This window comes from Melanostigma gelatinosum (genome assembly GCF_949748355.1).
Source record: "Melanostigma gelatinosum genome assembly, chromosome: 5".
In the NCBI taxonomy this organism is placed as follows: domain Eukaryota; kingdom Metazoa; phylum Chordata; class Actinopteri; order Perciformes; family Zoarcidae; genus Melanostigma; species Melanostigma gelatinosum.
Window position 1 is genome coordinate 15,559,377 of NC_136638.1, and position 27,335 is coordinate 15,586,711.

Below are 27,335 nucleotides of genomic sequence, written 5' to 3' on the forward strand. Positions count from 1 at the left end.
GCCAAACTGATCAGCATCAGACCTTTTGCTCATTTATTTTATGAAAACATCAAGGTGCTACTCATGTTCTAGTCGGGTGTTGAATTTTGGTTTTAGAGCAACACTTGTCAATCACTGGACTTTTAATGCCTTCAGTATTTCCCCAAGAATAGTGTGTGAGCACATTGGCTTCGTATTCTACAGTTTGCTCCTCAGCCGTGATTCTAACTAAAGAGGGATCAACTCCTGCCATCAGCTTGGCACAAGGTTGAGGTAAAAGTGTACGCTCTTTACAGCCATGCGCCACAAGTTATCTGTGTGATGCATTACTTAACTATGAAACCTTCTACGAGACATTTAATCAGTGGTGGCTGAAACCCACGAGCACTATTAAGATTGCAAACAAATAGCTTTTCTCACAGGTTAGAAGAAGACCTTTGACACCTCAACAGCCAACGTCAACAATTTAGAACCGAAAATTATCTCCCAAATCACAAAAACTGCAACAACACCAGCAACATTTTGGTCACTTATTTTATTTCCAGTCATTCCATTGAGTAGACAAACAGTAGTTCATATGAATGGAAGTCTTCCCCTGGTGTGGGAAGAGAAATCCAGCAGAGTCTTTTCTTGGTGTCATATTTGGTCCATGTGCATTCATTTTATATTTTTAACGTTCACAGTAGTTAATAGACGTAGCTGGCTGTGTACAGAGACTGCATTGAGGCCTTGTCAGCTGTGCTGGAGGGCTTGTACTCCCCTTTGGAAGCCAGGCCATTGATCTGAAGAGAACAATGGGGGAAAAGTTAGGGCAAAGTCAAATCTGAGTGTTAATGATCAGCCTGGGCCCCATTAGTGCAAGACTGACTGGACAAAAAGCATTAGAATCAATCATTTGCCAATATAGAGTTGCGTAATACAACGCAAGAGCAATTTAATAGCCAGATCCGTGCATAGTCCACAACTACACATCATTTGTTATTAGCGATAGCTGTTCATGCCCTCTGAGACTAACCTTGGCCCTGCTGCAGAAAGCTTCCTGTGCAGCTGCCTTGTTGGCAGCTTTGCCCTGCCAGGCTTCAAGAGCAGAGGCCTGGAGTGCACGGCCGTACGAGAAGGTCAGCTTCCAGGGGCGATGGAGGGGCACCTGGTTGATGGCGCTCAGGTTGGTGGAGGCCTCCTCCTCACTCTGGCCTCCAGACAGGAAGCAGATACCTGGAAAGACACAGAAAGCAGCACACCACTGAGAACAGAGTTCTGTGCTTTTGTTAAACTTGCTTGTTGAGGGAAAAGCTGGCCTCATGACACTCACCAGGCACAGAAGCAGGGACGGTGCGCCTCAGAGCGGTCACTGTAGCCATGCCAACCTCCTGAGGGGTGAACGTCTTAGTGCAGGAGTGTCCAGCAGTGACCATGTTGGGCTTCAGCAGAGTGCCCTCCAGGTACACGTGGTGATCGGATAAAGCCTTGTACACAGCAGCCAGAACCTAAATCATGACGAGGCAGATGCATTACTACACATGCTTCAAAATATCAACGGCTGGTGGTTTGGCCGACTCTGCCAATGATCGTTAACCAACCTTCTCTGTGACGTACTGGCAGCGCAGCAGGTCGTGGTCGCCGTCAGGCAGGATCTCTGGCTCCACAATAGGCACCAGACCAGCCTGGTGGAGAACACAGACGGCAATTTAAAATACATGACTTGCAGCTCCAGCTCAAGATTTTTGAATCAGTCATTTTTAGAGACTATGACCGTACACACACACCTGTTGGCAGATACTGGCATATCTGGCGAGGACATTGGCGTTCTCTGCAATGGCGAGAGCTGTTGGGCAGCTTTCTGAGATCTTGAGCACACACCTCCACTTGGCAAAGTCACAACCGTCCTTCTTGTACTGGGCACAGCGCTCTGCGAGGCCATCGAGACCTGTGAAAAAAACAACAACAAGCCACAGAATGTTGGGACGCTGTGGTGGTTGTGCTCATTCTGCATTAAGTTACAGTTAAGTTAAGGCTTGCAGAACAACAGTCGTTTTCACCTTGTGTGGTGGTCTCTTCATCCGTTCCATTAAGCCCAGCTGTGCCTTTGTCCACCTAAAGGAAGACAATCAAAACAGCCATTAACAGACGGTTCAACATGTGGAAGACGTGTGCATGCCGCTCGGCTCAATCTGCACTTCTAGGCTCCTCACCTTGATGCCGACAACAATGCCCTTGTCCTTGATGACTTCGGGGAAGAGCTTGCCACTGTCTGATTTCTGGTACAGTGTCTCATGGAAGAAGATGACCCCACCCACGCAGTTGGCGATTGAGGAGTCAGTGGAGAAGAGGAGGTCACGGAAGTAGCGGCGGTTTTCCTCGTTGTTCTCCACTTTGATTTTCTCGAAACGCTTTCCCATGGTTCCTTTTAAAGAAGAGGGTAAGGAAATCATTTCAGTTTGCGCGCACACACACACCTCTCATATAGAACAACTTGAGATTTGAGTCTCACCTGTTGATTCATCGGCTGCCAGGATTCCCTTTCCTGGAGCTACGATCCTCTGAGCAATGTCAGAGAGCTCCTTCTTCAGCGCCTGAGTGAGGGATGGGAACTGATGAGTCATCCTAGAGGGCAGAAACAAGTTCATTCACAGTTGGTTAGAAACTCTGAAGTATGAGGAAGATTCTTTTTTCCCCCCAATCAAACACAATGAACCCTCTGGTTGCCTCGGACTTCCTGCTTCTCTTGCGTCACCTCTGTAAATATTTGGCCTGCATGGTTGAACTTCGGCCTTCAAAACAGATAAGTTCTGCATTCAGTGCAGCCTAAATTCGTATTTTACTAAAATGCTGCCTACATGACGTTTTCCAATACTTTCTGCAGAAGTCGGGATAATATAAGTTGCACAAAATAGGCCTGCAGCATAATATGAAGGCCACGAATTAGAATATAGTTAAATCAACTAGACCGCCTATTTATGAAGTTCTGCAAACTTTAGAGTATTGAAAACGTGCATATTAAATCCATAACTGCAACATTACTTCCGTTGCTGCACACTTGGACACATGAGGAAACCCGGAGATGCAGAGCGAACTAATCTCTCAGAAACCATGCGAAATCACTTTTCATGAAAACAAGTGGGAATCAGCGACAGACACAGAATGCAAAAGCTTAAAAATAGAAAACACGCCTTACTTTGGAGCTTTGTCAAACAGCGAAGTCAACAGAAGTAATTGAACTGGTTGAGGAGGCCGAACACTGAGCATGAAGCTGTATTTATTGCCTGTTTGACGCTGCGGAGGAGGCGCTGCTCGTGATGTGGCGGGGCGTGCGTCACCCCGGCAACGCTATTGGCGGGTCAGACAGACAGGGGCGTAGTCTGCATGAAATGTCATCAACACTCCATTGTGGACTTTAAGCACACGTCAGAGCCTGACTGGGCGGATGAGTGAAAAAGAAAAGAAAAGTGGGGAACATTGTGTGTCTTCGAAAACAAGATTGTCATGCACGCGCATAGTACAGACCTGAAACAACCCGCCTCCTTATTTTTTTTTTTTGCTCGATGTACACTTTGAGAAAAAGAGATGTAATAAGAGAAGCCTGCTGCAATGTTGCATTTCAGGTTTCTTATTTTCGTTTTCCTGGTGCAGATTACAACAGCATGTGATTCTGTCTGTTTGTGTCATTCGGGAGGATTCAGACATTTCCCATCCCAACATGGTGGATGGGATTCATTTAGTTACGCTATGTGGTGTTAATGTTCCAGATATGCACGCTAAAGTCCAAGAGACAATTCATAAAGGAAAATCTGACATTTGTAAAACTTTTTCTCATTTGATTAAATGACACCTTCCAAAGTCCTTCACATCATGTAATGTATTTATGATATAACAGTGTGCATTTGTTTTTATATTATTTAGGTAAAGACGATTCATCAATTTGTCTTGTTTCCTCGTTTGTTATATTTAAACCTGTGTGAATAAATATAACTCAAAATGAATGTAATTTGGAAATGCATAGTTCTGATCAGGACTGTCTACATTTCTGGGATGTGGACAGTCTTCAACTTTTACTTTATGTCATTATCGACTCATTTTCAGATAAAGTGTGTAATCACAATAGAATAGGATGACGCGTCAGCCTAGTTACTTTATTGGACGGAAATATCTCCTGAGTTACAACAGAAAAACATGCCTTTTCATGCTACCTTGTGTATCTCTCCCAAGCGTCACATTGCTTGTCAAGCACGTCATGCATAAACAGTTCCCAAATCGATTGCTGATAACTGCCCAAAAACAAACGTGGTTTTTGTAATGCTCTCATCGGTCCATGAGTGACCTTATAGATAAGGATATTTAAGCTCAGGTAGGTCTGAACTCACAATTAAGTCGGCCTACTTTTACACAACCTGGACTTTGCACCCATCGCAATGTAGTCTTTAAGTGTGCTGATAATAGTTCAGGCTCTGTCCAGAAGTCCTTTTTTACATAAGGACTGAAAAAGAGCAGAAAGGGGCAAAAAGATAGCACCAGTGGAATTTTGTTGTTGTTGTTTTGGTTGCACAATAATTGCTACAATATCCCTAAGCATTGCAACTCTCATAGATGTACAGATCTTGGGAGTTGCAAACCAACCCAAGACAAAGTATCTCTGCTGTAAATTGGAAATGGACATCTCAGTAGTTTCAATAAACGGGAATAATCCATGTGCATAACAAATGGCTGTCTTAATTTAGCTACAGGCTTTTCACTTTCTTGGGTTATATTACAATGATTTGGGATCTAGTGAAATCTATATGGTGCGATAGGGCTTGATCTGCAACAATACAAGAGAGGGCAACTTCCCAGGGGCCTCAGACCTGTGGGGTCCCCGAAAGAGCCGTCCCACTGTTAAATCATTGAGTGTTTGAGGGCTCTCTCGCAGACATTATGGGCCCTTTACGAACCCTTTCCGTAAATCCAAATGTCTGCAGACTTTTCCCAAGGGAATTACCCATAATTCATAGCAATGTGATGCTGAACACAGGGTTACCAGTGGAAGCATGGAGACATTTAAAAAAAAAGGTAAACAAAGAGGATGGCACATGTGTGTTCAGCCTGGCAAATCACATTTACATGGAAATATTAACGATTAAAGATGGAACATAAAAACACATGAAATCAGAGGAATGGAAAGCAGAGATTATATTACACCGATTTATTCATCAAATGTAAAATGTTGTCAAATTTTGCAAAAACAAGCAAATAGATCATTTGACAATTACCTCTCATCTTGTGAGGAAAGAGCCTGGAAGTCGTTCAAATCAGGGAGTAAAAAGTATAAATACCCACAATTGTACATATACTGTATGTGTTGGAACAAAGTGCTGTCCACTTCGTATTTTCACCATCTCAAGCCCTCACACTTAACCATTTACCAGGTAACATCAGTGAGTCCCTGAGGGTTCAGGGTTTAAGGCCTTGAGGGACATTGGGACTGGGACAATGTTTAACAGTGCTGGTTCCCTCCACGGCGGTAGGTGGCGTAATGTCCGCTGAAGGTTGTCCCACAATAAGCCTTCACACTTCCGTTTCCGAGAGGCAGGGAGCCGCAACATCAACAGCGACAAACTGTTTTAGTTCATATCACAAAACTCGTAACATTACCAGCGGTAAGACTTCGGTTAGGTGTTGTTGATACTCAACATATTTCAAAATAAATGCGTTATTCTATCGGGTCAGAATACAGTTCTCTTGAGCACCAACAGCATTTAAAGCTACGTTAGCAAACAGCTAACGTAGCTTAACGTTGCATTGACTGATTCAATCAGCTTGGTCGAGGTTTTTACAATGTGATGCATTGTTTTGTGTGTATTTGTTTCGACTGCTCAACATTAAGATGAATACGGGTTCAGAGTGAACATTACGATGGTTATCTTCGAGCACCTTAACGTTAGCTAGCTAACGTTACATGTTCAGCATAACGTAGCGTTAGATGTGTCGTTCATCCAGCTGAACCACTTGAATCTCAACAGTCCTCCGCAGTTCTTTAGCGAACTGACACTTTCTGCTTTATTTCAGGAGTCTGAGGATGTCGGGACAGAAGCGTCCTGCTGACCCAAGCGGGCCCTCGTTCTCCGGCGGCCCCCCAGAGAAGCGCAGGGAGAGGGAAGGAGAGGACGGAGCTCTCGGTGTCAGCGCAGCTGCCGGAGGCAGCACTGCGGTGGAGACGGTCATCAAACTGGGAGGAGTGTCCAACTCCGTGAGGCCTCCTTTATTATCCCATACTGCTAATATATGTTCACCTCACAAGTGTAAAGTCTGTCTGTCTGGCTCCTTTTTCTTTTTGTACTCATTTGAATTCATTGTTTTTAGGAAGAACAAGACATCAAAGCTCTCCAGGCTAAAAACCGAAAGTTGGGAGAGTCTCTTGATCAAAGACAGGTACATCTACTCTCCAATTTGTATATACATGCACACTGGAAGCGGCCGTTACGCACTGTCTTGTCCTGGTGAGAGGTTCATCTCTTGGCTTTTTGGTTCGCAGGTGATTGAGGATGAATTGCGAGAGCGAATTGAGAGACTGGAGACCCGCCAGGCCACCGATGATGCCAGTCTGCTGATCCTCAACAGATACTGGAACCAGGTGAAGAAGTTCACAGAAGGAAGCAAAAAATCACATGTTCAACATTTAACAGTCGCCTCTCCTATAAAGATGTCAGAGTCTAAATGTGATGCCCTTCTCTCTCCTTCAGTTTGATGAAAACGTTCAACTGACCATCAGGCGTTATGACCAAGCAAGCAGCGAACCTGAGAAATCTCTGGCAGGTGAGGGACGGAGCCTGAAGCCCGAAACTCCAGAACCTGATGGCGACTCCAACCAGGAGCGGGCCAAGGACAGAAGTAAAGACAAGAGCTAGCACAGGATCATGACTTTGAAAGCAATAGCCTGTTGATATTTGATTCAACACACCAGACACCAAACCCCTCTTTCCTGCTGTTGACCCCCAGACCACCAGGGAGAGACAACCAACTCTTTCCTGGCAACGCTGGCGAGCAGCAGCAGTGAGGAGATGGAGGCTGAGCTTCAGGAGAGAGTGGAGTCCAGCCAGAAGCAGGCCTGGCACGTGGTGGAGATCTACGAATGTCTGAAGAGCACCGTGGACCAACTGAAGGCAGAGCTGGACTCTGGTGCTGGTGAGATAAAAGCACGAAGGTTTTAGTGGAGGACGACGTACTCTGGCCGAGTCAGTTTGTGTTTACACCAATAACATGCAATATTGTTGCTTTTCCTTCCAGAGGGAAGTCTATGGCAGGCAGCTTCCAAACTGAATTCTCTCCTGTCCACCGAAAACAAGCGGCTGCTACAGCTGACTGAGGACCTTAAGCAGAAGCACAGTCACATGACGAGCGAGGTACAATTCCTACGTCCTTCCCTATTCTATGTTGCAGTATGTTCCCCCTCAGGTTGAGCCAACCTTAAAAGTCACAAAAATGTGTGTAAATCTTTGCTAGTAACAGCTGCTTTGTTGAAGAGTAATATCTTAGGAAGGATGATGTTTCTGTTAGCCCATGTGTGTGTGTGTGTGTGTGGTGTTAAGTCTCTGTGTTCCTGTCTTGTCCAGTCCCGGCCTCTGGGTCGCGCTGCTAACAAAGCAGACCAGCGAGTCAGCGAGCTGCAGGTTCTGATCGAGGAGCTCCAGTGGGACATGGAGAAGATCCGCCGCAGAGAGAACAGACTGAATGCACACCTGATCGAGATACTGGAGAGGGTGAGGATGCTCTCCGTGACAGTGTTGTGCATATGTTCCTGTTATATTGAGGCATGTTGTGTTATAACACTCCCTGTAATGCATCCCAGGTGAACAGCAAAGGCTATAAGGTGTGTGGGGAGGCCAGCAGCGTCTGTGGGACCATCACTATCAACAAGAGAAAGGTACGAATTGTATTTAATGATTAAGACAAAGGTGTGATTTTGTAGCTTTTCTGTCAGTGCCTTACTTTCCACACTTTGTGACTTCTCGCCTGTCAAGTTTGAAGAAATGAACAGTGATATGGAGGAAAACACGGAGCTGGCAGACAACCGCTTCATTGAGCTGCAGAAGCTCCAGCAGGACCTTCAGAGTGTGCACCAGGAGAACAACAACATGAAGGTGGACTTGTGTTTCTCACACACCATTCTTTTGACTCCTTCTTACACCTAGAACGTAAATTCACTGCTTTGGAGAGTACAAAAAGAGCGACATTCAGCCAAAAGGATTCTTTGAAAAAATAGTGCCTCCGTGTAAATGTCTTCCTAGAAATCTTCCTGTTGAACCTTACAAAAGCAAGTCAGTACCTTGTTGTATTAAATATTTCTTTGGCGTCTGCCTCGCTTCCTCTCAGATGGAGCTGCTGAGTCGAGCAGCAGGCTTGGTAAAAGAGACTGCTGAGTATCGCTGCCTGCAGTCCCAATTTTCTGTGCTCTACAACGAGTCTCTGATTCTCAAGGCTCAGTTAGATGAGACGCGCGCTCGTCTCAACACTACTAGGACAGCAAGGCTTCGACAGCTGGAGCACATGGAGGTAAGTGTGTGTTTTGTGTATGTTGTGTGTGTGTGTGTGAGCGTCCTTTTCTTACACTCATCCCCTCCTGTGTGCAGAATGATGAGGTGGCTCTGCAGAGGAAGGTTCGTACAGAAGTCTTTCAGCTGGAGGACACACTGGCTCAGGTCAGGAAGGAGTACGAGATGTTGCGCATCGAATTTGAACAGACTCTTGCTGCCAACGAGCAAGCAGGTAACTAACAGAACTGGGGTTACATTAGAAGCATGATTTGTGCTGAACATGCTTTATAGGTTCACATTCCTAATCCGACCTTCATCTCTGCCGGCCTGTTCCGCTCAGGTCCGATCAACAGGGAGATGCGTCACCTGATCAGCACGCTACAAACGCACAACCAGCAGATGAAGGGAGAAGTGGTGAAATTCAAGATCAGACTGAGAGAGTCACAAACTGAGCTCAACCAGGTAGGTCACGAACAGAAACGTGTGCAGTCACCTCTCACCAGCTTGTGGAATTAACTAGTTTCGGTCATTTTCACAGTAACACATCTGATTGGTTTAGTATTGTAAAGTACAACCGCACATCACACATTCCTCTGTTGCCTCTTTAGGTCCGCGCCTCAAAGGGAAACGCCATCCTCCAGTCCCAGTCGAGCAGCGAGATGGACGTGAAGGATGAAACAACCTCTCCTTCTACCGCAACCCTCTCTGGAGAACCTGTGGTCAAGACAGAGACCGACAACGGCTCCTCCACACCCAGCAGCACTGGTAACGCCAAGATGGCCGACGATTTATCTTTACTGATTTCCCAGTGTCCTGATGATTCTTCTTCAGACATATTAGGATTGTTCTGATTGACAATTGCTCCGTCGCTGTTATTTTTTCTTCTTTTCTTTAGGAGCCTCTGTGAAAACGGAGCCCGGAGTTGAACCTGAAGCAACAGTAAAAGAGGAGGAGAAGGAGGAAAAGAAAGAAAAGGACATTGTAAAGAAAGAGGAGAAAGAGCGGGAGAAGGAGAGAGAGAGGCCGACTCGCGGCGGTGGCAGCAGCAGTGTGATAAAGGAAGAGAAGGACAAACCAGGGAGCAGCAGCCAGCCTGAGGAGTCAGCCGGGGAGCGCCTCTCTGTGGTCGGAGGCTCGAAGAGGAAGGAGATGGAGCAGCTGAAGATAGTCCGAGCTGAACTCAAGTAGGCTGCACGTGTGGAAGCTGGTTATTTTAGTGGATGTTGGTTTTTGTAAACTACCAAATAGAATAGTTTTGTTAAAGACTCTTCGTCCACTGTGCAGGAAAGCACAGGAGTCCCAGAGGGAGATGAAGTTGCTGCTGGACATGTACCGCTCAGCACCAAAGGAGCAGAGAGACAAAGTCCAGCTCATGGCTGCAGAGAAGAAGTCCAAGTCCGAGGTGATCAAGACTGCACACTGTAGTTGTTGTATTGTGTGTGTGTGTGTGTGTGGCAGTCCCATATTAACAATGCTGATTCCAGGGAGAGGAGTTGCGGCAGAGGCTGAGGGAGCTGGAGGAGAGGGAGAGGAGGGAGGGCAAGAAAATGGCAGACGAAGAGGCCCTGAGGAAGATCCGCTCTGTGGAGGAGCAGATTGATATCCTCAACAAGAAGCTCTCTATCGCAAAACAGGTGTGTGAGCTGGTCATTGTATAACTGTACACAAACAAAACCCTCCTTTTTTTATTTCTCTAACGCTCTTATCGCCTCCACTGCTCCCTCTGCAGGAGGAGGACGCGCTGCTGAGCGAGATGGACGTGACGGGCCAGGCATTCGAGGACATGCAGGAACAAAACATTCGCCTGATGCAGCAGCTCAGAGAAAAAGACGACGCCAACTTCAAGCTGATGAGCGAGCGGATCAAGTCCAACCAGATCCACAAGCTGCTAAAAGAGGAGAAGGAGGAGCTGGCCGACCAACTGCTCACTTTAAAAACTCAGGTGAGCCACCAGGCAGATACCGTGAGGGGCGATTTACAAGTTTGAACACGCGGGTGTTGAGATACAGTTAAATGTCAGTGATCCCCACCGGCAGTTACTTCAGTCGAAGGCTTGAGGGATTACATTGAACCATTTTCATTCTTCAAATGAAATGGCTTGTCAATGAATAGAAGTTGAAGAAGTCTACACGGTGCACATTTTGCTCAACACTATTGCTTTTTTGTGTGTCTGCTTCTACTTGTTTTCTCAATTAGTTTGTCGAGCTTGTCGTCTTTTTCCACAAAAATCACATTTGTCTTTTTTTTTTTAAAGTATTTATTCACCGCGATGATTTTTTTTTGTCAGGTTGATGCCCAGCTGCAGGTTGTGAGGAAGCTCGAGGAAAAGGAACGCCTTCTGCAGGGCACCATCAGCACTGCTGAGAGAGAGCTGGCACTTCGCACACAAGCTTTGGACATGAATAAACGCAAGGTAACGCATCCTTCAGGAGCCACAGCTGCAGAGTTCAATGAGGAATGAAACGGAACTGTAATGACATTTAGATATGCGCAGTTGTTCCTGAACACACATTCAGATACCATACACAAAGGTACAGCATGAGAAGACAATGCATTGCCATTAAGGTTCAAATAACATCTGTCTGTCGTCCTCCAGGCCCAGGAGTCTGCGTTGCTGTCGGAGGAGATGCGGACTCAGCTGGAGCAGGTTCAGCAGAGACTCAACCTGGTCAGAGAGGAAGTCATAGAGAACAGCATCTCCAGGGAGAAGGAGTCCTTTAACGCTCGACGAGCACAGGTATCAGCATACACAAATACACTCAAGCCATACAATGCCAACAAGCGCATGGACTTAAAAGACAAGGAGTTGTCCCGACACACAATTACATTAGTTTAAACCATATTGGCAACAATTGTCTTAAAGTGTAGTAAACACAGGAAGAACAAATTGTTCTTTTGACTGTCGTAAGACTTATGAGGTGATTCTTTCATAAAATACTCTGTTTTCTAACGACAAATTAGCTTTGTGGATGGACTGAAACCCTGTGCATTCACGTGATGGGGGGGGGGGAAGTTCCAATATCTTGCTCAGGATTATTGCGGTCATAACGTCGGATGTCAAAACAGACTGTTTACTTCCAGCTGTTAACTCTGACCATGTTTCAGGAGGACATCTCCAAACTAAGGGGAAAGATCGAGAAGGCCAAGAAACCAGCTGAGAAAATCAGCAATGGAGATGATATCCTGAATGAAGAAATCAATGATTATAAGGTAAGTTTCTGTGATACCAAGAATTTTCTTTTTTTTTTAAATCCTGTTTTCACTTCTGCTTTTGTAAAGTCAAAGAGATTTTTTGTGTGACTGTTGCACTCATGAGAGCACGTGCATTTTACACCACCACACATTTTGGGGAATACACTAACCCGCCTTCACATTCGAAGATTTATACCTTCATGTCTGTATGCTAAATATTAAGCTATAGCTAGCAGCTGGTTAGCTTAGCTTAGCACAATGACTGGAGACCGGGCAAACAGCTAGCCGGCTTTGTCCAAAGGTAATAAAATCCACCAGCACTTCTAACGTTCATTAATTAACATGTCATAAGACCTTGTCTTGGCTCTGGGCAGTTGCAGGGAAACACACACAGACTTCAGTCCACCCCCAGTAAAACCCTGTCTTTGTTCTTCCTATTTACCCTGAAGACATAAAACTGGTATTAATCTTCTCATCTAACTCTCTGCAAGAAAACAAATAAGTGGGGCTCTCAGGGCTCCGTTGCTCTTGTAAGTCGGCAGCTTCACTGAATGAACCAGAGTCATCTTTATCACTGTGGATTCCAGCAAATGAGACCAACTGCCAGTGTGATCACACAGTTTTGACAGGAACACGCACTTAAAATTCCAACCAACTGTGCAAAGACTCAGCAACACACATTAGAAATAACTAACTTTTGCAAATACTAGTTTGTGTAGTCTGCGTCCATTTCGATTTCTGCAGCTCAAAATGGATCGTGCTCAGATTTTTTCCAGGTTTGGTGGTAAAAGGGGAAGTGGTTTGACGTCGTGATGAGTGCCCCAAATGCTCTGATGTGCACTGCCATACCACAAGATTTGTGGGTCAACTGTTCTCTGTACTGGGCATGGTCTTAAGAATCCATCAAGGCCACATTCGGAGCTATAATCAGCCTTTCACATCATGTGATGTGTTCCTGAAATCAGTGGAGCTGCTGAGGGGCAGTTGAGCTGGAAGATATTTGTGTCCACTCATTCAAAACCACTCAGCTCAAATGGCTTTTCAGTTTATTGTTCAAACCTTTCCCTCGCCCTCTCTCTCCCTTCCTCCCCCATCTCTCTCTCCCTCCCCCAGGCACGCTTAACGTGTCCGTGCTGCAACTCTCGGGTGAAGGATGCGGTACTGACAAAGTGCTTCCACGTCTTCTGCTTCGAGTGCGTTAAGACGCGCTACGACACACGCCAGAGGAAGTGCCCCAAGTGCAACGCCGCCTTCGGAGCAAACGACTTCCACCGCATATACATCGGCTGATGCCGCGTTTCCCTCTCCGTGGATACCGGCAAGGAAAATGCTCAACAAGAAAAGCAGTCGTACAAAAAGGTGCCTGGGAGTGAGACTCACCACTGCGCTCACATATCTGCTCTGAACATGTAGCTCCTCCTCTGCTCCTGTGTGTACAGGACACCATCAGTGCGATAACTCCAGATCATTCCAGCTTCGCAGTGATGCTCTGAACTGAACGCTTTCATATTTTATTTTTGTTAACACTGACTGAGTTTGGCTTCTCCCATCCAGTATCTACTACTTGACTATGTTTTCAGATACTGGTGCAGAGGAAAGCTTCCATGAGTTTGTATCACATGCTGAGTGTTGTGCGTCTGTGTGGGAGGTCGGGTGGGTGAATGTGTGTGTGTGTGTGTGAGAACAAACCAGAATACAAAGAAAAATACGAGTACAGCGGATGTTTGCATAATGTTCGTGCGTGTGTGTACATACTGTGTAGTGATTGTTTAAATTCTTTTTCTTTTTTTTTTATATGTGAAAACTTCTTGCCCCAAAATGTACTGAAATCTCTCAAATCTGACTCGATGCTGTCTGTTAGTTATTAAAGTGACATCTGAACTGTCCGGCTTCTGCTTCCATCTCACTTGTTATTCAGTCAGTAATTCTTCTGAAACCCTGTGAGTAATCTTAACATTTGACCTGTGAGTGGAGAACCACAATTCCCAGTGTGCAAATCTCTGTTCATCCGTGTGCAGAGAGCCCCCCCCCCCCCCTCCTCCCTGAACAGCAGACGTGTTTGCGTAGCCTACTGGAAACGCTGGAAGGAAAGGGAGCGCCGTGTTTTGAAGGCAATGCAACATAATCCATCGAGAGATTTGACGCAAGCTCGGAGACAAAGAAACACCAAACTTGACTGTAGAGGAGCTCGGAGCCGAAATAAGAAGCTTTAGGAGACTCGTGGTCCCCAACGTCACCGTGTTTCTACTGGTTTCTTTCACGCGCAAAGCTGCAACAGAAAACTTCCGGAGACGTTTCTATTTATATATATTTTTGAATTACTTTCTGCTGCATCTCGACGGACTGTTGAGTATCTCGGTCGCTGCTGGATCTTAAGCCTTCAACGGGTTCTTGCCACATATAGCTCTGTTAATGCCGGGGTGTCCATGACGGAGCCCAGCGGTCCTACATTTGATATTTCCAGAGCTGCCAAAGTTTATAATTAAATTCTCAGATATTTTTGAGTCACTACGCAATACATTTAGTCTAATTTGCTAATTGCACGCTTGAATCAGTCGGCGTGTTGATTTAAAGCTGGCGCGGTTCTTGCCGTGCCTGTCGTGAACTGCAGCGTGTTTGTGTGAAAGAACCCGCTCTGTAGCCGATGCCTGCTCTCTACAGAAGCCATTTTTAAGTCTTTGATTTACATTCATTGAACACGAGCTCTGCTCAGGGCTGCAGCTTTAACCTGTGCACATACATTTTTTTTTTAGCATATATCTTTTATCCCCCTATTGTTCTCAAATCCTCAACAATGACTTTCTGTGCGTCTGGATCTGGGCGCGGAGGGTGTGCCACGGCTCGGTTTTTCCTCGCCACCTATGTGGCAGTGCTGGTGCTGGGATGGACTGGCGCTGAAGCGGAGCAGGCCAAGCCGACCGGGGACAGCCGACCGACGGTCACTCTCGGTACTCTGATCACCGGAACCTGCCAGGAGCTCCAGCGGTACGCGGAGTCAGTGGTGGGAAGCGGTGTGATCCGGTCAGCTGCTGAGGTAACGTTACAGAGAGGATGTGCACCGCTGCTTGATAGCAACGATGTCTCTCTCCGCCAGGAAGTGGCTTTACACTCTTTTTCTCAATTTTTAACATTCTAGTTTCCCGGATGTCTAACTGTTTGCTCTGTCACTGTCCTTGATCTATAACTGTAAACTAATTTTCAACTCCAACCCTGTCATCTCTCTCCATCCATCCCTTCACACGTTCCTCTCCCCATGCCCCTCAACTTGTTAATCCCTCCCCTGGTCCCCTCATCTTCTCTGCCCTCGTTTCACGTCTTCTTATATCCATGCCCCCCAAACCAACCCCTCACTCATACACTTTTCTGCCTCCCTGCTTCCACTCGGCTGTGGTTCCCTTTTCCCCAGCGTGCAGTGTTGTTTCTTGAGTCAGTGCTTGGTCAGGAGAACGTCTATAAAGTGGCCATGGTAAGAAACCTTCCTGGGTGTCTCCATCTAGCCTGCTCTGACATGGTCCCTGAAACAGAGTCCTCTCCTGTGGCTCTGTTTGGTCCATGTCACCGTAGAGAGCATGACTGTAGTGACGCTTCATCTGTGTTTCTATACAGTGGTAATTGCATGAAAGGTCACGATATAGTCCTTGTGAGCTTTGCAGTGGTAAACAGTAGGCTGAAGTGGTTCCGCATGGCTCAGGTGGTAGCTCTGAACTCAAGATATAGGGCGTGTACATGATCCTTTTGATGCGAAATTCATATCTAATGAGCCCCGAACTGAAATAGTGTTATTCCATGTGAATGTGGTTTTACATGATTCTGTTTCCAGTCAGAAAAAAACAGTTTAAAAGGGGAAAAAAAATAATGTAACAGTGATAAAAAATGTAATCCTCAGGGTAAAAGTGAGTCAAAAGATCTGCACACCGCACGAATATTTCCCAATAATGTAACAGAGCAACATTTCTTTTCAACAAGGTGTTTGACAGGCATCTGGTAACGTTGAACGTTGCTTTGTTGAATTCACTGGGAGCTGCCAGGACATTGTACAGATCTTTTGTCTAACGTTTGCCTCCAGTTAGTTTTTTTTTTTTTAATCCACCTGTCTTCAAAAGTTAATCAAATTAGAAGCATTAATATGAGATTACATCAAGTCAAATAAAACGATAGTGTTGTTTCGGACTCGTGCTCTGACATACTGACAGTTCTCACGTATGTGCCCGTGTGCAGTGCAGATAAGATACTTGTCCAACTCACTGGACTACCCTTGACCTTGCCTGATGAGGCTACACTGTGTACGTTTGTGTGTGCAGTGTGATTTCTTTGGGGGATTGTGAGCAGCAAAGACTGTACAGGAATAGAGAGCGGGTGTCCAGCTGTCACTCGCATGCACAGCTGTTTGTCCAAGTCAACAATACAGCACTTCTTCGAAGCAGCAGTACGATCTAAATTAGTTCTCTATAAATGTAATCTTCAGGTTTGTACAAACGGCTGCAGTGAATATCACTCCTGTTGGTGTAAATATACCAGAATTATACTCTGCCTGTGCATTGGAGCCATGAGAATACATCTAGGTAGGCTGTGTTTCTGTAAACCGATCTGTGTTCTCTGCATGATTATTATGACGACAATGCTGCCTTTCTTCATAGTTATCTTGTGTGATAACAAAGTCTCCACCCTCCCTCCACACCGCCACAGTTTTTTGAGATGGTGATCCGATTCCTTGCCGAAGGAGCTGCCAGCGGCCTGAACGTCATCGCCGTTTACGTCACAGAGATCCTCCGGGTCACAGGATTCGATGGTGGGTCTCCGGATTGCCCGAATTTACGTCTGCGACTGAGCTGTGGAGTGTGTGCTTCGGCTTTGCTGCTCAATACACTTTTTGTTTCCTGTATGTGGAGCTTTCTGCAAATTGTTTACAAGAGTAAGAGAGGATCCGTGACAATGAAAGTCTGAAGTGAAAATATGCAGACGTGCCTCTCCCTCAGGCAATTTGTCAGCCACTCCTTTTATAGTATGACTGTTTGCTCCTGTTACTTCCTGAGTAACAGACGGGTATCTTCAAGCCTTATTCTTCTGATGACATTAAGCCTAAACTGGATTTCCTCCCTCCACAGTTGGACTCACGTCGCCCCTCTTCACTCCAGAGGGCGTAGCCGCCATTGCCCAGTGGGGTCTGGTGGCCCTGATTGGCTACTGGGTGCTGACCATCGCTCTCCGTCTGCTGATCGGCGTGGTCAGGCAGGTGTTCTGGATGGTGAAGACCGTCTTGGCGCTCTGGCTTTTTGGACTGATCGTGACCGACAAGCATGCCGCTGCAGACACCACGGCGATTCGACTGGGCGGCCTGGTGCTGGCATGCGTCCTGTTGACTCTGCTCACTTCTTGCTCTGAAAAGACTTGTGCAGTGGAGCACCGGCTGAGCTCCCTGGAGGGCCGGGTGAAGGTAGTAGAGAAGAGGAAAGGGGAATAGTGGGCCATATAGGGTGGAGGGAAAGGAGTTACAGATGGACAACGGTGATGGTAATGTCGGTTATGAAAACAGTAACATTGATGGTTTCTGTATGCGTGTGTCAAACTATATGGGAAATAAAGTAACCTCTGGGATTTTTAATCAGAAATGTTCTTTGTATTACCTAAAAGAAAATGCCTAAATTATGAAACCTCATGGAACATTTTTACTGTAATAAATAACTGTAATCAAAGACATAAAGGTAGTAAAAGGCTGCAACAGCAAGATGATTGAATAATACAAGTCCGATCGGAAACTGTATATGTTCTGTATTGTCGTTCACATAATTCTTTAATTTAAATGGTGTCGGCATGCCAACGTTCTCACAATGACAAAGTTAACGTGCTGATTTTTATCTGGGAATGTTTACCTTGTTGTTCACCATCTTAGTTTAGCGGGCCAGCATGCTAACATTCATAAACATTCATAAACCAAAGTATTGAATAAAATTCCAAATTTGAACTGATGGTGGACTTGGATTAGAAAGTTGTGTGTGTGGGGGAGGGGGGGGGGGGGGGGGGAGTCATTAGGATTAATTCTATGGCCACCATTTATATGTACCAAATGTCACGGAAATCCATCCAACAGTTGAGTTTAGCTTTGTCAGGGAAACATGATCAATCTGGTATCAAGCAGTCATCTACTTCTACTTTAACTCGCCACATTCAACCCAGGCTGACCGGTGGCCTGTTTACAGCCTCTTAAGTCCCCATGCATGTGTCTGGTTGGTTCCCTGCTGCTCACTTAACTCGAAGCCTCCTCCGAGTTCACATCAGTGGTCTTGTCACTCCAGCCGAGTGGAACAACCTGACCTCGGTGCCAGAATAATCATTCCTGCTCGCTCACTCTGCAGCAGTAAAACTCACTTTCCTCCTCTTTGCTGTGGTGGAGTCGGCCAGATAAGAATCCACCGTGAAACTAACTCGCAGTGTCGCCACCTCGCTGCATCAACACAAAGACGGAGCTGATTCTAGACTGAAATACATTTACAAAATGATTATTTGAACTTATTGTAAAAGTAAAATGCCTAATATGAGAAGAACACAGTTTGTGTAGCTGGAGCCTTTTACTAAAGCGGTAATGAGTGTCTTTACAATTACAATGGCTCAAATGACTGTTTAATGTGGTGTCTATATGGACACCACATTAAACAGTCTTAATAGTTTAATTTCCCTCAGAAGCAAGTGGAGATCCAAACCGAGCTAAAAGAAAGAGGTACGCTGATGTGGCCAGAAACGCAACCAAATGGTAAAATGTTGCTCCAGGTCATGTTGAACGTGTAAATAAGCAACTATTCGTTATCAACAACTTAAAATGTGAAAATACAGTATGTGGGGGTTCTGCTCACAACTTGTTTCAACGGCCTCCATGTGGCGCAAAACCAACAAATAAGCAATGCTGCATTGAAATGTAGGTACAAACTGGATTTGTCCTGTTTGGGAAAAAAACAAGTTGTAAAATAATAGGGCTGCTGGAATCACATTATGTCGTTTAGAGGTGAAGCCTGTTGTTCCCAAGTGGAGCGCAATCCACTGTCATCTACAGCATGGATAAGATCCGACTAAACTAAACATTCTTCACATGAAACATCACATACTGGTCCAAAGATTATGACTATTTCTGTACGTCAACACTACTAAGATGTCCGTTTGTCAGAGTCCCAGGTGTGACCGTGGGGGAGCCAGCGTCTGTCGCATAATGAGTGTTTCCGGTGAGTGAAGCGCAACCTTTCCCTGAATGAAACACCACGCTCACTGTTACATTTCAAATACTTTTCATAGAAAAGCGATCGGAGTTAACGTACCTTGGTGCATACTGTATCGTTGTAAACATGTTGTAAAAGGATCGCTACCGCTGACCTCGAAGAGAGAACACCGCATAGCGCGGTGACGCGTTAAAGGTGCGTTGCGCTTATTTTGTCGACATTTCAGCGTTAAGTATGGTGAACACAGTTTTAACTGATTGTGTTTTTTTTACAAAAACATGTTCAGTACGTTTATGGTGATAATGAAATTACCATTCATGTTTAAGGTGGAACATATTAAATTATATCTAACAAGGGGTTAAAATGTATATTTGACAGGTTACAAAGTGATAAAAGAAAGGAGCAGATACTAAAATACCAATTGTTATAGATGGTGATATGTCTCATTGTAAATTAAGTATATCCTTCGTCATTGATGATACATTGTATGATTTTCTGAATGAAGAAAATAAGTTAATGAGGTTTTATCTGAGAAACAGATGGAGAACAGAATAATATTACTCTGAACTATTTGTGTAGGTTTTTTAAACTCGCAGTGATGGCCTTGGGCGGTCGTGGAAGTGATGTGGACGACCGTAGATTCTGCCCACAGAAGTTGTCTGTATATACATATATTCTTTATGAAATTTAAAAAAATAGTTTGTGTGCTGGGCATATAATGAAGAGATTTAAGTGTCACCGTAAATCTCAACCTATAATTGAATTATGTGATCAAAAGTAAACTAGATATATGTTGCATCATAAACATTAAGGCATTATTCCACTGCAGTCCTACTTATAGCACAAGTATACGTGGTAAACCTAGAAGGACTTTCAGGATCACTGAGGGCAAATGTCCAGAAATAAGTGCCATTGTCCCGTACACAAACAGATTTATGTCTCTGTAGTTTTTCTCTTGGACACACATAAGGCTTTGTCGTATTCTGGCTGAGTTTCCTCTGTGAACCAGTTGGTGGGGTGTGAAGGAATGTATGCTTGGATGAGCTTTTGGCTGTGTGGTGTTGAAGACAGTGGAAAAAAATACAAATACGAACCAAATAGTTTGGTGCTACTAAATGTAATGCACCTGACACAAAGTCCAAATACACAACAATACATACACAGGATGATGACTTGTTTGGCCATACATACATGTTGAACAACATATCATGTTCTCAAAAAGGCGGTGTGTGTGCGTAACAGTCCCAAATATATTAATTCAATAAAGTTAAACTTTTAAAGTAATGCACTTACGGTACAATGTTGACATACATGCAATACAGAGTTGTTTTTATGCCACTGAAAATATGTAACAGGAAAAGGCAACTGGGTCTTATTATTTATATTTATACAATATGACTTCAACACATATAGATATGTTTGTGTGATTTACTTGAGCAAATGAAATACAGTAACTATATATCAATATTAGTTAACATCTGCAGCTCATTAGAAGTTAATTTTAATTCAGAATCTACACTAAACTACAATGCAAACATCAGATTTTACAAGTTTTGAACTGAACTTGAGCTGCAAGCTGAATTCCATGCAGGAGAACGGCAAGCAAAGGTGCAAGTATCTTAAGTGCAATGGGGACTTGTTTACCACTTTTAAATACAGAGAACTTTCCAAAGATAGGACTACTTGATGTTCGGTTCTTCCCTGAAAATGTTCACAGTCAAGCTGGTCTGCAATAAATCACGTGTCCCTGACAGAACTGCAGGAATGAGGCAGCTCTTCACTCTGTAGGCTACGATGACAATCTAGCGAGCTCTAAAAGTGAGACTCATGAGGTAAGAAATTATTGTTAACAATCCGGGCTCTCTCAATTTAAAGGACATGATTTTCATTGAAAAGTTCTTTTTCGTCTTTGGTTTTTAAATAGTGATCATTTTGTACAAAGTCTCTGCTCTGCTCTGTAAAACAAAAAATATGTTGAAAAATTTTTAGGAAATTAGATTCCTTTGTTGCTGACAGTTCGATGAGAGGAGTGATAGCACTCCAATCTTGATCATCATCTATAAAGCCAACAAATTCTGCAAAGAAGGCAACGAGTCCTAGCCAATCAGAGGCAGAGTAGAATACATCAAAACTACTGTAAATAATAGGCGTTGCAAATGCAAATGGCTGTGAAAGAGGTAATATGGCATGTGGATGAAAGGGCACTTTGACATTGTAAGAAAAACTCTCTTGTACACTTATTGCTGGGGTGCCATTGATTACGCTAAGGTTGCCTCCTACCCCTGGTTTAATCCATTAAAAGCCAGCCACCGGTGAATATCCGTTTTTCCCAAAATGTCAAACTATTCCTATAATGTCATGCAAATGAGTAAGTGGACAAATGAAGTGTTTACATATTTCAATGTATCTTTAGAAATCAAGGCTCTCAGAGGAAGTTGAGTTTGTCTGAGGTATAAACATCAGAGTGAGTTGAGTCTGAACCGAGTGGGGGAGTAGAGGTAACGGTCATCCCCTTAAATTCAAACGTTGGCTCAGGGTCAGAGTGGACAGGGACAGTTGGAGCGTCTGGCTGCTCTGCTGGAGCTGAAACCTGGAGAGACAAAGACATGTGACAGTGCATCAGAGCATTACAAGCAGGCTAAAAGTGATGACATTTGTCTAAAATACAGATATTAGCTTCTGTTGTTGTGGAGAATATTAATGTCAAATTTGATACATTCTCATAAAACAATGTATCGTTAGTATTATAATGTGGATACAATATCAGCATACTGACTGAATAAAACATGTGTGTATATGTATATATATATATACTCATTTACCAGTTTCACCTATATACCATATTAACTTCAGCGTAGGGCTGTTGTGTTGGGTTGCATGAAGGTTACTGATTATAAATAGTTATAGTAGAAGAAACGTACTATGTGGATAATAACAACAGGGCATGGTTTTTAGTTTCCAAAACATGTCAGATGGTGGAACAAGCAAAAGCAGGGAAGACTCCTAGCTCATAAACGTGGATGGAAATAATGCAGGTTTCAACGTTTTCGGAAAAATTGTCTTTGCAAACGTGATTTGAGGACGTAAGGTGTGGAAGTTTGAGTCTGTTCCACAGCGAGGAGGCCAGAGCACGTGTCCGGCTGCTTTTTACAGTCGACACGCTGCAATAAGAAATCTACCAAGACTGGTTTACAATTAAAAGGAATTTAATTCCACTGATGCAAGTGCAGTCTTTACAGTGAAGTACACTATTTCATGAAATATTAAATCAATAAAATCCCGTTTGCAAAAAACTCAACTCAGCTCCTCAGGTATAAAACCCGTCCGTCCTCTGAGAGCCATCACGCGAGAGAGAAAAAGACTTGAAATTAAACCACCCACATCCGTTCGAAGCACCTCCTCTTCCGTTTATCCCGATTCCTATTGGCTAACTCCAGGAGTGTATTCGCCTGTCTGCCTTTCTGTCCCTGAGTTTACGAACACATTCAATGACTGTCAGTTACGGTTTAATCCCTTCTATGATAATCCTTCAGTATAAACGTTAAACTTCTGCAACTTTGACAAACGCTTCATGTCTCAAATTCTACTTCTAGCTACTAATCCTAAAACACTTTATGCTTATCTTAATTATGCATTTCCAAAACACTTATGATTATGACTAATTATGAATTCTTAATTATTAATTATTAAACACTTTTATTACAGCTACTAAACACACAGTTCTATGCTCAAATTTCTTACAAAGGCCAAACTTGTTTGTTTGGCTTCAAAGACACGCACACGAAAGTCCACAGGGCACATTTCATTTGGAGAAACATTGTCAAGCACAAACAACATATTGGAGAGCGACTAAAAAACTCCCAATCTGGTTTGTAAATAGATGTTGAGAGATACAATTGCACTTTAATTGATCGAGTATTTTCTACCTCAGAATAAGATGGCGGCAAATCCACAGAAGGGTGATCGCGTACCTACAGAGTAAAGCAACACATGACGTATTAGTTGTGGAGAAGCAAGAGCATAAACAGAGCTCAAGTGTTGAGCCAACAAGAGAAAGGTTCTCTCCAGGAAATGCAACACACACTAACCAGCGGGTGAGTCACAGTATAAGAAGGCGGATCGGGGTCGTGTGTCCCAGAGGGATCAATGAGTTGGTTTGACCTCGGTCCAACAGGCTCAGTGTGATACTGCGGTTTGAACAAAACAGAAACACAATGGGTAATTATGATATCAACAGCAGGACCTTTAACTGTAGAGGATTGTACACACAGGTAAGGTAGCCTTACCTCTTGGTGTTGAACATCTGGTTCAGCAGCAGCAGTCTCAGATCCGTTCTCTTTGGACTTGCTCTTACCACAGCAGCAGCAGCTCATCATGCAAGAGCAGAAAAGTGAGACGAGGAAACCACCAATACCAATATTAGATACCTCGTAAGGTAGTGCTGAAACAATCCGTCAATTAGTTGATGGGCAGAGAATGTATCGCCAACTGATCAATCGTGTAATTTGCAAGACTGTTTTTATATATTTGCTGTTTTGAGTGTGAGGATATCCTTCTTTTCTCTGATTCGTATTACTGTTTACTTTGTTCGACGTAAAAAAGAAAGACCACCAAGAAGTAGATAAAAGAAAGAATTTATATAACGATGTAATAATCAAACAAAACAGTCATCTGACACTTATTAAAAACACACAGGTTACTTACGCTGCATTTTCAGTGACACCACTATGGCTAGGTCGTCATTCTGATCTCTGATCTCATAGCGTCCGCTGCATGACATCTGGAGGACCTCATTGGAAATCCCACATGGCTCTAACAGATCAAGCCCTGTGCAACCAAATGCATCCAAACGCCAACGCAGCTTTCCTCGATGAACTAACGTTTTGTTAATCGTCAACTCTTCTGGCTGATCATCGCTTCCTGGGAAGAAGTAAATGTTGCAGGAGTTTGGTTCCAGATCATAAGTGAATCCGAAGCGGTCTCCAGGTTTCTGTTCAAAGTACCTTGTGATTTCTGTAAGACAGGACGCACAAGACCCAAAATGTTCTGAGTACCAAACACTCCTCCAGTACAGTTTATGGTTTTGTCTTTCTAACAGCATGGCAGCTGTGATCAGCTTGAAGGAATAATCCTACATTTGGGTACAATTAGTTATTTGCTTTCTTGCTGAGAGTTATAGGTGAGAAGACTGTTGTTGTTACCTGTCTTTGTGCGATGCTAAGCTAAGCATTCAGCTGTTATATTGTCATGTTTACTGTAAAGATATGAGCGTTATTCATCTTTTCATTCAGCTCTAAACAAGAAAGCAAATTTTCCAAAATGTGGTTCTGTTCCTTTAAATTCATGTCCCTTACAATGGATTTAAATGATGATACGTTTTTGTCTATATGTTCATATCTTCCAAAGGATTTCCTCCAAAATATGGCGAGATACACTTCTTCCATCTTGTGTGCATCAGTTTGCACTGAATCCAAAGTGACTGCAGCCGCTGTACTCTGCAAAGGATAAAACTACAAACGCTTTAGGCTAGAAAGCTATTTGAAGTAAGTTAACAAGTTGATTCTGAAGTATTATTATTTCATTAAATATAAGGATTTTTTGACAAGGTGATCATTCAAAAACACAGTCATCTGACACTTATTAAAAAACACACAGGTTACTTACGACTCACTTCCAGTGACACCACTAAGGCTGGGTTGTCATTCTGATCTCTGATCTCATAGCGTCCGTTGCATGACATCTGGAGGTCCTTTTTTGAAATCCCACATCGCTCTAACATATCAAACCCTGTGCAACCAGATTCATCCAAACCCCCCTGCAGCTTTCCTTGATGAACTATCGTATTCTTCAACTTTCTCGGCTGACGGTTGCTTTCTGGGAAGAAGTAAATGTTGCAGGAGTTTGGTTCCAGACGATAGGCGAAGGCGAAGCGGTCACCAGGTTTCCCAGAATATCCCTTTGTGGTTGCTGGAAGACCAAAGAGAGAGAGAGAGTATATCAAAGTGATATCGCAAAATATTTTGAGTATCAAACTCTGCTCACGTTTCGTCGCGGTTTCATATAGCATGGCAGCTGTAATCATCTTAATGGAATAATCCCAAATTTGGTTGAAATGTTGTTATTTGCTAAACATTAAAGGAATACAAGTTATCTTATGCCACTTTTCATAAAGAGCAGATCTAGACCACACTCATTCAACTTCAAACAGAGCATTAGCAAGCATGTGGGCGGCCTTCTGCCTCGACCATCAGTGGACCTTCAGTGGGGAATATGAAGCTACCACTAGCTGATGGTTAGCTTAGCTTAGCAGGAAAACTGGAAACGGGGAAACACCTGGCCTAACTCTGTCCAAAGGTTCCGACAGGCACCTAGTCTGAATCACAACTCCCCCTTAAACTTGCAGCTTGCCAGTAGACACATTTTGTAACCTTTAGACAGGCCATCTCTTCCTGATCTTTCCAATCGTTGTGCTAAGCTAAGCCAAGAAACTCTGATATCTTCATGTTTACTGTATAGACAGGAGAGTTATCAATATTTTCATTAAACTGTCAGCAAGAAAGTGAAAAATCTGATTCCCCAAAATGTGGAACTGTTCTTTGAAATTGATTTGAGTTACAATTGATTTCAATGATGCTGTTTTCATCCATATGTTCCAAAGGATTTCCTTTAAATGAGGTCCTCAATGACTGTGTTCTGATTTATCCCCATGTCAAAAAAGCATTATTTAGCTTCCTGACAATTGCTTCATACCATGTTGAGTAGAAACACTTTAGATTCTAAGGAAAATGAATTGGTGTCTTCTCTTTTGAGAGATAACTTTGATAAACACAGTATTATCTTGACCCACATTGCCATGCAACCATAATATTATACTAACCGACAATCAATTTAATATTACGCTTCCTTAAAATGCTTAAAACCAAATGACTAAGAAAAGAGTGTGACGGTCACAGTGTGTTGACATAAAGAAGTGCTGCGATAGAAAATTAAATAGATTGAGAGCCAAGAAGGATCTTCACCTTTTACTTCAAGTGTGCAGTTGAACATTTCTTTCAGATCTTTGTCTCTCATAATGTAGCGACCACTGTCTTTCTGAGTTAACTTAGTTATTGCAAAGTAGCTAGCCATCATTATAAACTTCTTGTCCAGTGTGACTAGACGGTCACCCCGTTTCCACAAGATCGTCACGTTTGAGTTGTCGTTGGGGCTGAACTCAACGAAGTCAGGCTTCCTGGGCAGCTGGATGTAATTGGTGTCCCCATAGTACTTCTCCTCATGCCAGCCGTGGGAGAGGCCTGGTGAGAGAAAGTCCAAAAGAAACATTATGAAGGTACCAGACATCTTTTTGGAACTTTTTGTCATTACATTAATCAAATAATTGAGCAACCTTTGTGAGTAAGTAATAAACCTGGACATATAGAATATCACAGTATACATCATGTGATACTAACTCGATGTTTAGAGTTCTATGTTTCCCATCTGGATTGAATAAGGGCTTGTCATGATAAACATGTCGATATTTTACTGAAGTAAAAGTAGCAATACAAGAATGCAAAAAAATACCTTGTTACATTAAAAGTCCTGCATTCAAAATTCTTCTTAAGTGTCAACTCGTTTAATTGTGGACCCTAAAGTTGATATTATGACTTGAGTGGAGAAATTATTATCTTGCTCAACATAATAAAATAAGACACAAAACATAATTAAAATAATTTATAATGATATCGTTTCATATGATATCAAAGTAATTTACCATAGCTGTTAAATAAATATAATGATGCAATAGGAACAATAATCCCCTGTGAAAAGAAGTCGAACGCAGCATTAACGTTACCTGGGTACACTCAAGCTTTGAATTGTACATCCAGTACTACAGCAGCGTTAAATGCATTTGGTAACTTTCCACCACAGACATATTACTTCCTTCCTGCTGAGTCAAATACTCGAGGTAAACAGGCTATAGTCTTTAAAGCAGTCTCGCTAAAGCACGATTAATAATTAGACTTAACGACTCACCTATACAAACAAAGGCAACCAGCAACAACAACACGACCATCATCTACTGTGTTTCCAAACACGAAACACTCCAGTCCAGTGTAAACCGTCTTGGGACCAGTTGCCAGTTAATCAAACCTTAACAATGCGCACATTCCGCTCTATATCGTTATTACTGGCATACTACAGTAACTTGATGCAGTAAGGAGCATCGGTCTCCATGATATGGAAAAAGAAAAGGGCGGGGTATATGGATGCACTCGTGATGCGTTTACGTGTCATCGGAAATTACTGTTGTTTAACCACCCCGTGCACTGGACCCTTGCTTGTGAGCATGGTGCTCGGACGCTGTGTCGTTTTGTGGAAAGCCAAAATCGAGTTTATGTTCTGTTTGAGAGCCCAACGGTCAGCCGAGGTGAATAAAATGTGACCCAAATGGAGAAAGACATATGAGGGGTCC

The 27,335-nt window shown here is 43.5% G+C and overlaps 4 protein-coding genes across 5 annotated transcripts; 2 read left to right on the forward strand and 2 right to left on the reverse strand.

The window, feature by feature from the left end:
- Nucleotides 1–508: 508 nt before the first annotated feature.
- Nucleotides 509–3,239, reverse strand: aldob (aldolase b, fructose-bisphosphate). The gene is made up of 9 exons (XM_079269127.1): nucleotides 3,155–3,239; nucleotides 2,471–2,583; nucleotides 2,172–2,383; nucleotides 2,019–2,073; nucleotides 1,746–1,906; nucleotides 1,560–1,643; nucleotides 1,292–1,466; nucleotides 995–1,194; nucleotides 509–761 (listed from the first exon to the last, which is right to left on the reverse strand). Exons 1-9 carry the CDS (start codon nucleotides 3,223–3,225, stop codon nucleotides 666–668), a joined length of 1,167 nt encoding a protein of 388 aa, XP_079125253.1. The 5' UTR covers nucleotides 3,226–3,239; the 3' UTR covers nucleotides 509–665.
- A 2,292-nt stretch (nucleotides 3,240–5,531) lies between these two features.
- rnf20 (ring finger protein 20, E3 ubiquitin protein ligase) lies at nucleotides 5,532–13,561 on the forward strand. Its single transcript, XM_079268602.1, has 22 exons — nucleotides 5,532–5,609; nucleotides 6,019–6,199; nucleotides 6,313–6,381; nucleotides 6,485–6,583; nucleotides 6,693–6,840; nucleotides 6,949–7,134; nucleotides 7,237–7,352; nucleotides 7,563–7,709; nucleotides 7,799–7,873; nucleotides 7,971–8,090; nucleotides 8,323–8,502; nucleotides 8,580–8,715; nucleotides 8,824–8,945; nucleotides 9,092–9,248; nucleotides 9,379–9,667; nucleotides 9,768–9,885; nucleotides 9,968–10,117; nucleotides 10,213–10,425; nucleotides 10,771–10,896; nucleotides 11,080–11,220; nucleotides 11,589–11,693; nucleotides 12,789–13,561. The coding sequence occupies exons 2-22, from the start codon at nucleotides 6,029–6,031 to the stop codon at nucleotides 12,963–12,965; spliced, it is 3,045 nt and encodes a 1,014-aa protein (XP_079124728.1). The 5' UTR covers nucleotides 5,532–5,609; nucleotides 6,019–6,028; the 3' UTR covers nucleotides 12,966–13,561.
- Nucleotides 13,562–13,752: 191 nt separating this feature from the next.
- On the forward strand, nucleotides 13,753–17,617 carry LOC306777129 (uncharacterized protein). Of its 2 annotated transcripts, XM_079268114.1 has the most exons (4): nucleotides 13,753–14,709; nucleotides 15,082–15,141; nucleotides 16,362–16,464; nucleotides 16,781–17,617. In XM_079268114.1, the coding sequence occupies exons 1-4, from the start codon at nucleotides 14,470–14,472 to the stop codon at nucleotides 17,134–17,136; spliced, it is 759 nt and encodes a 252-aa protein (XP_079124240.1). In that variant the 5' UTR covers nucleotides 13,753–14,469; the 3' UTR covers nucleotides 17,137–17,617. The 2 variants fall into 2 exon arrangements, with proteins under 2 accessions (XP_079124240.1, XP_079124241.1); XM_079268115.1 differs by lacking the exon at nucleotides 15,082–15,141 and having other exon boundaries at nucleotides 16,781–17,614.
- Nucleotides 17,618–19,991: 2,374 nt separating this feature from the next.
- Nucleotides 19,992–27,067, reverse strand: LOC306777324 (uncharacterized protein). Its single transcript, XM_079268388.1, has 8 exons — nucleotides 26,897–27,067; nucleotides 25,900–26,175; nucleotides 24,545–24,847; nucleotides 23,585–23,893; nucleotides 23,167–23,321; nucleotides 22,969–23,067; nucleotides 22,807–22,851; nucleotides 19,992–21,470 (listed from the first exon to the last, which is right to left on the reverse strand). Exons 1-8 carry the CDS (start codon nucleotides 26,937–26,939, stop codon nucleotides 21,306–21,308), a joined length of 1,395 nt encoding a protein of 464 aa, XP_079124514.1. The 5' UTR covers nucleotides 26,940–27,067; the 3' UTR covers nucleotides 19,992–21,305.
- Between the last annotated feature and the right edge of the window lie 268 nt (nucleotides 27,068–27,335).

Coding starts and splice junctions, on each gene's coding strand:
- aldob (XM_079269127.1), bottom strand. CDS start 3,225: ATGCTCAGTGTTCGGCCTCCTCAACCAGTTCAATTACTTCTGTTGACT. Junction 2,584..3,154: donor CTGTTTGACAAAGCTCCAAA/GTAAGGCGTGTT, acceptor TCTGCCCTCTAG/GATGACTCATCAGTTCCCAT. Junction 762..994: donor CTTTCTGCAGCAGGGCCAAG/GTTAGTCTCAGA, acceptor TGTTCTCTTCAG/ATCAATGGCCTGGCTTCCAA.
- rnf20 (XM_079268602.1), top strand. CDS start 6,029: ATGTCGGGACAGAAGCGTCCTGCTGACCCAAGCGGGCCCTCGTTCTCC. Junction 8,503..8,579: donor GACAGCTGGAGCACATGGAG/GTAAGTGTGTGT, acceptor TCCTGTGTGCAG/AATGATGAGGTGGCTCTGCA. Junction 9,249..9,378: donor CTCCACACCCAGCAGCACTG/GTAACGCCAAGA, acceptor TCTTTTCTTTAG/GAGCCTCTGTGAAAACGGAG.
- LOC306777129 (XM_079268114.1), top strand. CDS start 14,470: ATGACTTTCTGTGCGTCTGGATCTGGGCGCGGAGGGTGTGCCACGGCT. Junction 14,710..15,081: donor TGATCCGGTCAGCTGCTGAG/GTAACGTTACAG, acceptor CCTTTTCCCCAG/CGTGCAGTGTTGTTTCTTGA. Junction 16,465..16,780: donor CCGGGTCACAGGATTCGATG/GTGGGTCTCCGG, acceptor CTCCCTCCACAG/TTGGACTCACGTCGCCCCTC.
- LOC306777324 (XM_079268388.1), bottom strand. CDS start 26,939: ATGATGGTCGTGTTGTTGTTGCTGGTTGCCTTTGTTTGTATAG. Junction 26,176..26,896: donor GGTTGCCTTTGTTTGTATAG/GTGAGTCGTTAA, acceptor TTCTCTCACCAG/GCCTCTCCCACGGCTGGCAT. Junction 23,068..23,166: donor CAGATGTTCAACACCAAGAG/GTAAGGCTACCT, acceptor TTCAAACCGCAG/TATCACACTGAGCCTGTTGG.